We start from the raw sequence: 13,426 nt of genomic DNA on the forward strand, positions 1-13,426 counted from the left end.
ACAATACGGTAGAAAAGACTTAAAATGAATTCTAAAATATCAGTGCACATTTATTGAAACCTGGATTTGAAATGCGCTGGACATAATCATACAGTAATGTTAGTTTTAGGGCTGGTATAACTTGCCGGACAACCAGTGGGGACTGCAGGAGGTTACTGCTCCCAGCCGAGGAATAGTTCAGCACACATTGTCATTTTTGCACTTCAGCCAGGCAAGCTGTTCCCCCTTTCTTTCTAGTCTTTATGCTATGCTAAGCTAACTGGCTAACTGCAAACAGACAGATGCAACATCGATTCTCGGATCTGTCTCGGCACTAGAAAGGGAACAGGTATATTTCCCACAATGTGAAATAGGACCAACTAATTAGCATGTTTTGGGCATGTTGAGCATCATGGCACAAAACAAAGTCATTTCAAAAACTATATCACAATATATTTTCAAACAACGGCACATACAGGTTACCTAATTTCCTTTTTTTCAAGACAGGGCATCATGTTTTTGAAATTGCAGAATGTAATAATAAATTTTAAAAAAATGTTATAATTCAGGCAAATTTGGGGGCATTGTGGGTAATTTTTGTCACGCTGCAGTTGAGACAGGAGGGTAGCAGATCTGGGGGAACAGCTGCTGTGTCCTCCCTCACCTGCAATTAGCAAGCTTTTTAGGTCATGGACAGTTAGGGGCTATGGAACAAGCCATGCTTGGACACACACTCACACACACACACACAGAGCAGGAGAGACAGAAACCAAGGTTGAGGTCAATTCAATCAAATTACTACATTAATATGAGTTAGCATAATGTACAATTACTGTATAATGGAATAATTTGGTTGTATCGCTATGGGGCACGACTTGATATAAACTGCAAAGGAACATGGGAAAGTGCAGGCAGGAAGCCATTACTTAAAAACTCAAAGTGTTTAAGGATCGAACGGACAAAATAAGAGAGAAAATCACCAGACAGACAAAGAGGTGATCTGCAGAAAACGAGCGAGTGTAGGTGTGAGATCTGAGCAGGAACTCTGTGCCCTGTGCTCAGGCTGGGTCATGAATACAAACCCTCTGTTTGTTTGGGTGAGGAGCGCTGCAGTGAAATACTGCTGAAATAAAACCCTGAAGTCCTGAAGCAGAGACTCAGACCTCGCACAGATATGATGTGTAGGAATGCACAGATACGACTGATTGCAGTCGTCGATGAAGTAAAGAGCACGGCGAGCATCATTTGTAAAACGTGCACATACGGCTGCATGACATTTCTCGGTAATCTAAGTACAAATAAATTAGTTTATCCCAACATAGTAATTAGTGCTCGAGGTGTTTACTCAACATTTGGCATTTGCAGCACATGAGAAGATTTTTAATGCAGCAGCTCTGCTTGAGTCCAATATATTACACCACTTTTAATTCATGATGATCACCTGTCAATACCAAGTGAATGATAATTTATGTTTTTAGGTTTTGCAGCACACAGATGCTTTGTTCCACGACTCCTTTAAATGTCCTGCACAACTGAAACTTTGTACGCACTTCTTATGCACTGTTGAAACAGTGGCTGACCTCTTTTTATGAGGTTGGATTACTTATTTATATATATGAATGATCAAAGCACGACCAGACGAGTGGCTGCACAAATGACAGATCCTGCTCCATAACGCAGTAACACCAGGTGCAATACTGATTTATTTGCTGAAAAACCTGCAGAAAGACATTCGTGCACATCCGCATCCTAATTTTTTCCTGGTATGTAGAGTCTATAGTGGTGATTTGAGACAAAATCTTCACTGTAGCTGCTATGCTAGAAGTGTAAGCACACCAACCGTCTGAAGTGGTTGCATGAGCTCGACCAGACATAAGGGGTGTAAATTACAACTGTTTAAATCAAATTGGGACCTCTGGGCTTCCAGAGACTTGGATTGTGCTGGACAAGCTGTATGGAGCCATTTTAAAACAAGTCCCCATCTACTTTAGTTGTTGAGTAGAATGCTCCAAAGCTGTTTTGCTGTGAAGCTTTGGATTTTTTTTTGTGGACGACGAAACTTCACCCAACTTATCATCGGCATGAGGGTGAGTAGATAATGGCTGGATTTTCATTCCTGGGTGAACCTTTCACCCAGGAATAGAATATGCAATAGAGTAAGAGTATGCAACCTTTTTGTCATTCCCTATTTTAATCACTTGATAGAGCACGGCAGCAATATCGTACAGTACTTCTGCGCCCACTCGGGCCATGCATGATCAAATGCAGGCACTTGCGCTATGCTTTAAATTAAAGCACCTCCCCAAATGGCACATGTAAGCATTAAGACGCGAGGCGTGAACAGTTTTAAAGCATTCATTAGTGGTCTGCTGAGTACTGCAAAAAAAAAAAGACCCCGCATTAATTATTGTATATCATAAAATAATCTTTAGTCGTACACGGTCGTAATCCAAAGTGAAACAAATCTATTAACCAAACTGTGGAGAAAGAAGTGGTCATGGTCTGCATTAGTGGAATGAAAAGCATCTGAATCAGTATTGGTGTTACCCTGACACACACTCAGTGGACACCCAGATCAGCTCCTCTTCATCCCGCAGTCAGAAACATCACAAGGCTGACCTCTGTCACCTACTGCAGCCCTCTCAGCTTTGAATGGGAGTGGCTGTGACCACTGTTGCCCTCTCTTGTGGCTAAAAGATGAACAACAGCAGTTGTTCCTGCTGTGCTACAGGTCTGCGCCAAGGGAACAAACCTGCTCTGAATACTAATGATTGAGAGTGAATGACTGCGTTTAAGCAGGGAGAGATGACTGAGCACACGAGAAGTGTATAAAGACACTAAAACATTTCTGCGATTGTTGACCGACCATCTCAATATCAGTGGAAATGAAGAAGTCTGTCCCAAAGCAATAAGTGCCAGCCCACAGTCGATCCTGAGATGTTATTAAATTATATTCCCAAGACAGGATGCTCCATTTTAAATGAATAGAAGTCAGACTTTAGGATACTGTCGAAGTGGTTAGAGTGTTTTTTTTTCAGGACGGTCAAGAGCTTGTGTTACACCGTCTTTGTGTGCCATAAGTAAGAACTCCTGGAAACTCTGCACACACATATTACTCACGTTCATATGCACATTGGTGGGCAAAAAATAAAGTAGAAGGTGTATAATCTACACGCTGTACACAAAGCACCCTAATGTGATGGACAGTATTGCAATTATTTGGATTTTGTACCCATCAGCCTCGGAAAAAAAGAACAAGCAGACGCACCAGAGAACATATGCCGACAGCCTCACACACACAAATAGACATTACAGACGCAAAAACAATGAGGACAGAAAGAAAGAGAAGAAGAAAGATCCTAATTGCTATAATTATGATCACCCACTCAAGGAGTACAAAAACATTGCGCTGCAACAACAATTACATGATGTTAAATACGGATTCTGTAAGAACCTCATTTTTCAGGGGGAATAAAAAATGACTTATTATTAAAGAGTATTGTGGTCTTTTAAAAAAAGGCCGATATTTCTCAGCAAATGCCAAAATACATCTGGCACGGAGAGCTGAGAGAAATGCTAATTAAAAATCAAATTCAGTGACAGCGTTTCCTAACGAGGACAGAGACCGTCTCATGATTATTACATGCTGCAGTCACTTTCAATGTAGCGCGTAATGAGATAAAAACCATTGTGTCTGGCCTGAACCAGCGCGCCCTCGTTTGAATGGTGGCAGCTGGTCTGAGAGACAGGGAGAGAACAAGGACGCGGCTTTGACCTGGTTTGAATGGAAGACCGCTAATTAGAACGGTGATTACTGGTTGTTAGCGCCGCACCGGGGACACGCCTGAAATGATGTGAGAGGGGCTGCAGCTGGGGAGTTAACACAACAAGAGAGAGAGAGCGAGAGAGAGAGAGGGGAAAGGATAGGATTGGGGAAGAGAGAGCAAGAAGGAAGGGCGAGTTTCAAAAACAGCTACAAAACTGAGGGAAAGTGAGACAGAGGGAAGAGGACAGAGCGAGATGAGGAAATAAGGCAGAGGAGAGGCAGATGAGGCCAAGAACACGGTGACTTTGAGATTACAAGCAAACATAAAAAAGGGGAGGGTGGGAGGCAATAAATATGGGAGAGCTTGAACCTTTGTCCCGCCTAAAATCAGGAACAGACATCTCTGCAGAGAGCAAAAGAGGTACAGACTCTGCTCTTTCCTCAACAATGAGCCAGTGTCTCATTGTGATTTTGGTAATGACCCAGACCATCACCGTGAAAGTAAACCCCTCCATCTGTGCAGAGAACGAGGAGATAAGAGACAACACACCTCACCGCTGATTATCATAGAAAAACAACTTTTATTCATCCGAATATCAACAAGCCATTCAACGGTACAAAAGAAAATAGGCTTCCTTTGAATCGCCTCACATTCTCAAGCGTGTCGTGTATAAAGCGTATTAAAGTCTCTGAATGGATATCCTGTGTCTATTATCCTGTGAGTGAAAAGTGGAGGTGTGTGTGTGTCTAGCCGGGACTCAGGTTCTGGATGGTCTCGCGGCGCTCTTGGTACAGCGAGTGGAAGGTCCGGGCTAAAGCGAGGAGCGGCGCATCGCAGTTCTCCATCTCCTTCTGCAACATGAGCACACGGTGATGAGTGATGGTGTTCTCTGCTCATGCATAAATACAACACATCCCATTTAGTGCACTTAAACCCAAACATGAGCGCAATAAAATGTCCATACTGAAATACACTTACAGCTGATGTCTCGTGGTACTCCAACCCCTGGCTCTGGGCCCATTCCTGGGCGAAGGAGGCCTGGACCTCCCTTCTAGCAGACAGGTCCGACTTGTTGCCCACCAGTACACCTGAGACAAACAAAAACAAACATTACAGCATTAATTAACATTATCTCCAGCTGGAAGGTGTTCAACCTACATAGCTGATGGTCATTTTATTCTGTTATCAGTGTCAAAAAAAGGAAAATGTGTTTTCACTGAGGCTCTCTGAGACTATATGAGAAAATATGGTGATGTATTATTTTTTTTCCAAACATTACTTGAAGGGAGGCTTTCAGAAGACTGACACTTTAGCAAGAATATCTCCATTTTCATATTTTTATCTGTAAAATGTCGAGCTCAGTCGAAGCCTTGGGCACAATTTTTTACTTTAACAACCAAATTTAAGGGATAGTATATTGAATTATTAATGTTAAATTAATTATCATTATTAATGTTTTAAAATTGAATATTTGTATTTGTATTATTTATATGTATATGTTTATTGCTGTCTTTCTATTCTTTATACTAATATCAATATCAGCCTCAAAGATCTAGTATCTTGCAGGCTCTGGTTCACAGCTATTCCACAACTCTACCAGATATTACTCTCACTCTCCTTGAACATCTTTCACATAATGAATAGTGGACAATCTGGGCCAATTCTGGAGAAATTGTGGTAAAAGAAGGAAGGTCAGGGGTCATGAGAAAATATCCACAGCAAATTGAATAGAAAAACACAATTGACAGAAATGTAGAGTCAGGGGGAAGTGAATTGAGAGCAACTTCAGTTTCTCTGACCTTTGGAGGACTTACCTGGAAGGTGGCGACCCTGGCAGTGAGCACGAACTCTCTCCATCCAGTGGCTGCAGTTGGCAAAAGACTGCTCGCTGGTCAGGTCAAAAACCAGGCACACCAACGACAGCTCACCCCACTGTGGAAGGGAAAGCGAAGGTTGTGTAGGTGTCACACGCAGGGAATGAGAAGAAGGGGACGAGTTAGTATCAAATCAGCTAACTTCTTTTTTTCTCCTGTGACAAAATACATAATAGTTCAGTAGCCCCCCCTGTGTTTGTACTGTATGAAAGGATGTGGAGCCCTGGATGGTGACACTCGCTAGTTTCATGCAAATGCGAGCAGTCTCACCATTTTTTCGCAGGCTTCCACTAATGTCTGCTTCCCTGCAGAGTCTATGATGTAGAGCTCCTGGAGGGGAAAGGCGAGAAGAGAAGGGAAAGGGAAGAGGTGTTATACATGGAGATTTAGTCAAATTACACGGTTTTAAACGTCCTATTGTCTTTGGCAATGCCATTAACGTTCTTCCCACTATGCTGCCCTATTGCTTACTGAATACAGATGAGAAACTAACAGTATTAAATGTCCCGGAAAACGTCTTCCACAGGCAGTAATGGATTCCAGTTCTCACCACCCGCCTTCAGTGATTTAGCGACTTTTATTATAAAAAAAGTTAGAAGCAGTGTGGCGGACACAGTATGAACAATGGCTGGACTCACCACGCTGTCGTTGGTCTCTGGGATGTTCACACATTTCATTAGCAGCTCCACACCGCTTGTCTGCCAATAACAAACACAACCAAGATGTGAATTATAATGCTGTATTAGTAATGTAAAGCTTAAAAGACCTTCAAGAAGCCCGCGGGCCACGTCTCCGTCTTTTATTTGAATAAACAATGTGACTGTATAAAACAGCATTTTAAATACAAAATACCTTACTGTGGTCAGTGTGTTTATGGCTACATTTTCTCATATGTTTGCTTCTTAAATTTTCTTAATCGAATCAGATTGTAGCTGTTCCTTCCTGTCAACATACGTTTTATAGAAGAGAAGAGAAGAGAAGAGAAGAGAAGAGAAGAGAAGAGAAGAGAAGAGAAGAGAAGAGAAGAGGAAGAGAGACATTTTGGCTGTCACAGAGTTGACACCGTACACAGTAGCACAACAAACTGTCTGGTTTGATTTATTGTTAATGTCTAAACATAAGCATCACTAATTAGCAGCTTGGCTTGGCTTGAAAGCAGCTACTCTTCCAAACCTTCTCTCCTGTGTCTCCATTACTCTGGATCTTATTATTCTTCATGTCTCAATAAAGAAAAAATGCCTTTAGGGAGGCGACTACCAGGCCTGTTTAAGTCTAAGATTGATACGAGCCCCGCTTGGGCCCAGCTGTGGCAACAATTAAGACATAGTGAGAGTCTTTAATTGTTAATGAAAATCTGAGAGGTGGAAGTATACATTTATAGAGGGTTGTTACCCAGGCTGGCAGTTTGACTGGGACTTGTCATTGCATAGACGTCATTTCCACTTTATACTTTTGAATACAACGATTGAGGAAGAGTAATCGACAATTTTTAGAAATAAATACATAAATGCATCTGGAGGAGGGTGACAATGAAGTAGATCTAATGAGGATAGAAGAAGAAGACTTCCTGCAGCAGTGTCTTTTCAAAATATAGGGATGAGTATCTGCGGAAATTTTGTATTACACGATATCTGGCTTTCAGTACAGATACCAAAATAATATAATAATAATAAAATACGAGGTTTTTCCATCAAACAGTTTCTTTTACGTCTGCTTTAATCGATCTTTTGGCCATCTCACAGCAGTGGAAACAAGCTGTAAATAAAATACCAATACATTATTGGCCCAATACTGGAAAATGTAAACTGTATATCGCCTGATGATGAACTTATCGTCGATAAATAGAGCCAACAATACCAAGGCAAATTGCTTTCATTGACTTAACAAGCGCAGCATCTACACACTCGATACAGTTAGGGGCAGTATGCGCCTTTAAAATTGGTTTGCAATCTGCTGTGCAGAATGCAGAATGCTGTTTTCACGCTATCTGTACTGAAAATCAGATATTTTTTCTCATTAGACTTTTTGAGCGGAGCGAAACCCATTACTCTTCCTCAGCTGGTCTGCACTGTTTCACCAGTCAACATTACAGAAGGGAAATCCACACCGGCAATTCCAGTTATCTGACGAAATGAGTGGAGTCCCCCCTCAAAGGCATTTTTCTTTATTGAGACATGAACGATATTAAGATTCAGAGTAATGGAGGCACAGGAGAGAAGGTTTGGAAGAGAAGCTGCTTTCAGGTCAAGCCAAATTAGTGATGCATTAACAATACTCAGGTGCACCTGGATAGAGCCAAACATGTCATTGCCAGTTTGTTTTGTGTGTCAGAGGAAGACAACATGTTCCACAAGGGTCCAGAGAGGAGAGAGAAGGGTTAGGGTCAAGAGGTTTAACACAGCAAATCTTATTAGAGTTATATTAAATCAATCATCTTTGCTCAGTAAGTCTTAGCCTTTCTCACCCTCAGGGGTGTACGAACTAAAGGTCAGGAACTTCTTTTTACACTATAAAATGCAAAGTTATCGGTTATCTTATCATATTGGCCATTAGAAGCAGGTAATTATAAGTTATTAGTAAAAAAAAATCCATATCAGGAAGCCCGAGGCAAAACTGCCTACTAGCAGAGACGGACCGATATTAGCATTCACTGAGAGTGGTGTTTGTGTCCATTGGATGAATGTATGTATTAATATTCACTCTCCACCAACCATCACCATATATCTGGCTCTATGTTCACCAGCTAGTTACTCACTTTGACTGTCTACCATTTGGTGCAGGACAGGTAGAGTACAGCGAGCTTTTTCAATGAAAAACAGCTGTTTGCTGCAGCCACGAACGACCCTCATGAGAGCTGTCATGACTGACCAAACATAGTAACGTTTGAACATTGAGTTGAAAGACACAATCGTATGTGATCAAAGAATAAGTTCAACAAATTATGACTAAACATTCAAAACAATATTAACAGTTGTGGCTGGTTATGTATCTTTTGGAAGACAATAATGACCAGAAAAAGAAAAAAGTACTTGTTTGAGCTTTGGTGCAGAGGTTGGAGTCATAAGAAGTTAAGATTTTTAAACATGAATACAGGGCAAATAGAGGAGGTAGATATAAAAAAGGAGACGGACTGCAGGCAGTAGAGGGCAAGGAGGATATGATAAATATGCTCTTATCACAGATGCACGTTCTTCACAAGCTTTGAGATCTAATGAAGTCCTAAGTGGACTGGATGGTTGCAGGCTGCCTTTCGCCACCATGCATCCTCTGGTACGAGATCAGTGGTGACCTTGAGGAGGCAAGTCGAGGTTTCTTCACATCAGCACCAAACTCTAAAATTGATCTGATCTCCTGAGCTCACACTTAACCGAGCGTGTCAAATGCCAGAGAGTAAAACGCTGAAAACACACACACACATACTTTTCACACTCACTGCCTCCGTGACACACACACACACACACACACACACACACCACAGACCAACATTTACCTGATTCATACACAAAAACGGTTCATAAACCAGGATCCACACACACACACAGAAGCAATGCGGCGGTCCTGCTTCGGAGCGGTCTAATGAGCTGGTGTGATGCATAGGAAGCCTCTCGCTGGAATGTCAATGAGGGCCTATTAGTAACAAATAAGCTTGGAATATTGCTAACGGGCCGTCTGACATTTTCAAAGGAGGACGTGAGCAGAATGGCCGACAGCCTTCGCTACCCTTCAAAATCAAAAGTTGAGGAACATGAGGGATGACTTAGGTGTCTGCACAAGGAATAACTCTTCGTAGGGGCTGCTTTCTTTTTCACATTAGTCACAATGTGAAGGACACGCTGTTCCCTGCTCCCATCTGCAGCGAAATCTGACAGAGAGAATCCAACTTGATACATGTACTACTGCTTACAATTGATATTGATAATGCATCTCTAGGTCATGAGTGTTAAGTGATGTGTCTATAGTGGTGTACAAAATGGTACAGACAATTTTGTTCTTTTTAGAGGCCTATCAGAGCCTCACTGCCTGAAGTGTAACAGCAGAATTAAGTCTAAATCAGTCTAAATGCCCAGTAGATTTCATGTCAGACTGTCCAATTAGATTTTTGACATTTCTTTATCTTTAGTGGAAATCCTTGGCAAATTGTGGTACGTGTGGGAAGGTCAGTGGTGGGGTTGGGCGTATAATCATCCAAATTGGCATATGACGATGTTGACAGTGAAACATTGCCATGGATTGTTGTTGGGAGTGGAACCTCTGAATCTGAGGTAGTCCTACGTCAATGTAAATCCAACCAGTAGTTATTTCTGAAACATTTTAAAGGTTCAATTAAAATGTAAGTGCATGTGTATATATGTAAATACATTAAAGTAAACAGCTCCAAAGGTTTGGACGGTGTAAGTTGTCCTACATGAAGCACTTGGCGCCAAGTGAGCAGATAGGAGTTAAAAGTTAAAAATATTTCGACTAATATCAAGCAAGTGGCTGGCTTCAGATAGGTGTTTTAACAGTTGCATAGCAACAGCAGAGAGCGTGACCAGCACTTTCCCATGAGCATTTGTTTCAGTGCATCCAGCTAATAAAGTAGAGTCTGGTGGACAAAGGGCCCTGGGCCTACAGGTACACATGCTAACCTGCATGCATCTCCTCTTACTTTCAATACGACATCCCTTCTCATTAGATATTGCATGTTTTTTTTTATTTCTTTTTTACAGAATTGCATCTGAACGTCCTGCATTTATTTTTTTGGTTTGTATATTTTCATTTTCTGCAGTAGCACAGATGTGTTCAGGCTTGCATGGAGTCACATAAAGCATACTAAGCCAGTGCAAATTAAAAATGCAGCACTATTGCAGCGCGTTTCTGCACTTTTAATACTCTACTAGCCGAACATGAACAGACATGCACAGCATCACAAATGAGTGGGTATAGGTCTATGCAGTATGGAGCAACTCAACACTGTTGTACAGTGTGTGTGCAGGCTTGTTAAGTACCTGTTCTGGTGGCGTTCCAGAATCCTGCTGTATTAATTATCGACGTTCCTGTCACCTCAAAAACCCCCAATACTGCTGATACAGCAGGAGCTGAACAAACACACACACACGGCTCTTGTCCAGTATTTTACCCACCGACCTGTTCTTTACACTAACCAGCAACAGAGCTTAATAGTAAGCTCACGGATGAATGTGTAGAGGTTGCGCGAGTGCACATATTTATGTTCACAAATGCATGCACTGCACCTGCAGTCACTTGTGTCATTTAGTCAGCAGCCCTTGAAACTTTGACAGAGAGAATCAGTGAGCAGCCATGACCCCATTTATCACTGAGTCAGGTTAATGACAGAGTTCCCTCCCTCATGCAGATTAGCATAAATAATGCAGATTAGCCTTCTCTGCATCAGCATTAATTGTTACATTATGCTGTTTAGCACTTCAGTGATTCCTGTAGAAGATTTAAGAGACCTCTGCAGGTCCTTGAAAAGCTGGCAAGCAGTTCCACTAAAGAAACTACATATGTAACAGGATCATGGTTATCACTGACCAGAGTTAGTCTTGACGAATGGCAACTGATACACAAATATGTCTTGCCAAAATCTTATGACTTCAGGCAAAATGACCAAATATTAAACTGGTAAAATACACTTTTTTTGCTTCTAAAGTAGATACTGATTGCACAGTGTAATGGCTGTAGAAAAATTATCCACATATCGATGGGTTCCTTATAAACCTGGCTTTCACTATGCTATTTGGTCTGCCACCGGGCTGGACTTTTCCCAGAAAAATGACAGGCAATGATGGCACAAAGGAAGCACATCTGCCACTGAGTAACCAAAACAGGAAAAGACATTGTTTTACCTGGTCGCTATCCCCAGGTGACAGTGGAACAACTTGAATATAAGGTGAAGAAGGAGAATGATAGAAACCGAGGTAAAACAGGAGGAGAGAGCTCCAGTGTCAAAATCTGTTCCCCTGATATTACGTGTTTCTTGGACTTGAGACGGTTCAAAATCATCATTCTTTCCACTAAATCAGCAAGTAACAAAACCTGCCTACTTATTAATAGAAGTGATGGTTTTAATCTGCCTTTTTCATCACACTGAGATCAGGGTTACTAAGTAAAAGTAAACATTTCAATTATTGCCTGATTCTAAAAGTATTGATTGATTTTGTAAATTTGAAATATGTGGCTATACATGATTAATAATGCAAAACTACAGTACACTAAATACTTTATTGCTACTTAACTGAACTGTCTGTATCTACAATGGAGCAAGGTATGACTAACTAAAGATGAGGTAAACGTGTACAACTAAAGCAGCAGACTTAACTGCTGTAACACCAGGCAGGACTAAACAACTGTATATTTAATAAATATTGCACTACTTCATAGCACATAAATCAGTTTATCCCCAACATATTGTTGTCTATTTTGGACTAACAATGAGCTAGACTAAAACTTCATGAGCTGCTTCGTCTTCTTACCCTACCTGAATGTAAAAATATAAGCCTGTGGCTAGTCCCTGACTCAGAGCGGAGCCAAATCCCTAAATCCCTCAAATAGTTGTTTTACAACTCAATTCCTCTGTTATGACTGTGTGATACGAATACAATAGAGTACATCCTTATTATTATGAGGAGCGTTCCCCACACACACTGCAGTAGATTTGGTATTGCATGCCCTTGCTGTGGGACGTGTAGCAGCATCAGCCCTTTATTTCTTTCGTGGTAATGCTCTCACCATGCTGTAGTTCTTCTGGAAGAGACTACCGTCACTGTGGAAAATATGGGAAAGTGCACTTTTCCCCACAGCAGCATCTCCTACAGAAACACACACATAGAAAGACAGACAGAGTGTTATAAAGTGTGATTGTTGTGATTTGTCAGCTGTTCTGAGTGCTTGGGCTTATCATTCACCTTCCTTTATTTGTCAGGCAGAGTTTGCAAGTTGGTATTACAAAGTTATCAGGTAGAATATACGAATACAGCCACATTCACCAGCACTTATTTAGCGTCCAATTAATGATTTTGTCTGTGACGCAGACATCTGAGGTCAGCTAACATTAGCTGTACTGAAGACAACAAGCCCGCAAATTGTTGTTCTTTGCACACTTGCTTTTATGAACCCTTACGATACGTAAACAAACACAGTTTTAGGTGTAATACCATTGTATTTATCTATAATGCTTTAGCGCCGAAAGGTTTAGTAGTCGACTTGTTAGCTTTAGCCCTCGTACCGTTAACCCCATGTAGCATAAAGATGGACTGAACGTATAAAACCTTACCGATAAGCAGACACCTCGCCCTCAACTTCACCATTACAGCTGGTAGCTTCCGGACACTCTACGTTAACTGTTTTGTTTCATTAATGACGCTTAAAATACTTTATTTTCTGTTTTATCTGTCTAACATGCATCGTGATATCTTCTTCCTTGAACCTCGGCAACATGGACACATCGCGTCTCTTAGCAACCAGCCACAGAGGTGTTTCATTGGTTTAGCCGGCGAGCACGTACAGCGCGTAGCTGAGCTGTCATTGGTTGGTTTTGACGACGTAAAATGTGCATCGCACGGGGGTATTTTCCCCCTGAGGATGTCTGTCAGGCGTGTCCCCTGCACAGGCACATCCTGGAGGGATGTATACAAAGTCAAATTTAGCCACTGGAAAAGGAAAGCAGTACATTGAAAACATCTGATTTAAAGGCGCACTATGTAGTTTGGGGAATACATTTGAAACAGAAGAGAAAGATCTTCATTGACTGTTTTTTTTTTTATGCCTAAACAAACTAAATAAACAAACTCTCTTGGTTTTCAT

The 13,426-nt window shown here is 41.3% G+C and overlaps 1 protein-coding gene across 3 annotated transcripts; it reads right to left on the reverse strand.

Annotated features, from left to right (window-relative positions):
* Positions 1-4,306: 4,306 nt before the first annotated feature.
* Positions 4,307-13,081, reverse strand: ift27 (intraflagellar transport 27 homolog (Chlamydomonas)). 3 transcript variants are annotated; one of them, XM_084380592.1, is made up of 7 exons: positions 12,897-13,081; positions 12,353-12,432; positions 6,259-6,318; positions 5,891-5,950; positions 5,561-5,678; positions 4,725-4,834; positions 4,307-4,597 (listed from the first exon to the last, which is right to left on the reverse strand). In XM_084380592.1, exons 1-7 carry the CDS (start codon positions 12,928-12,930, stop codon positions 4,493-4,495), a joined length of 567 nt encoding a protein of 188 aa, XP_084236718.1. In that variant the 5' UTR covers positions 12,931-13,081; the 3' UTR covers positions 4,307-4,492. The 3 variants fall into 3 exon arrangements, with proteins under 3 accessions (XP_084236718.1, XP_084236719.1, XP_084236720.1); XM_084380593.1 differs by having other exon boundaries at positions 4,307-4,635; XM_084380594.1 differs by having other exon boundaries at positions 5,862-5,950.
* Between the last annotated feature and the right edge of the window lie 345 nt (positions 13,082-13,426).

This window comes from Pagrus pagrus, assembly GCF_965226575.1.
Source record: "Pagrus pagrus genome assembly, chromosome: 2".
Taxonomy (NCBI): Eukaryota; Metazoa; Chordata; class Actinopteri; order Spariformes; family Sparidae; genus Pagrus; species Pagrus pagrus.

Coding starts and splice junctions, on each gene's coding strand:
- ift27 (XM_084380592.1), bottom strand. CDS start 12,930: ATGGTGAAGTTGAGGGCGAGGTGTCTGCTTATCG. Junction 6,319..12,352: donor TCCAGAAGAACTACAGCATG/GTGAGAGCATTA, acceptor TGTTATTGGCAG/ACAAGCGGTGTGGAGCTGCT. Junction 5,951..6,258: donor CAGAGACCAACGACAGCGTG/GTGAGTCCAGCC, acceptor TTTCCCCTCCAG/GAGCTCTACATCATAGACTC.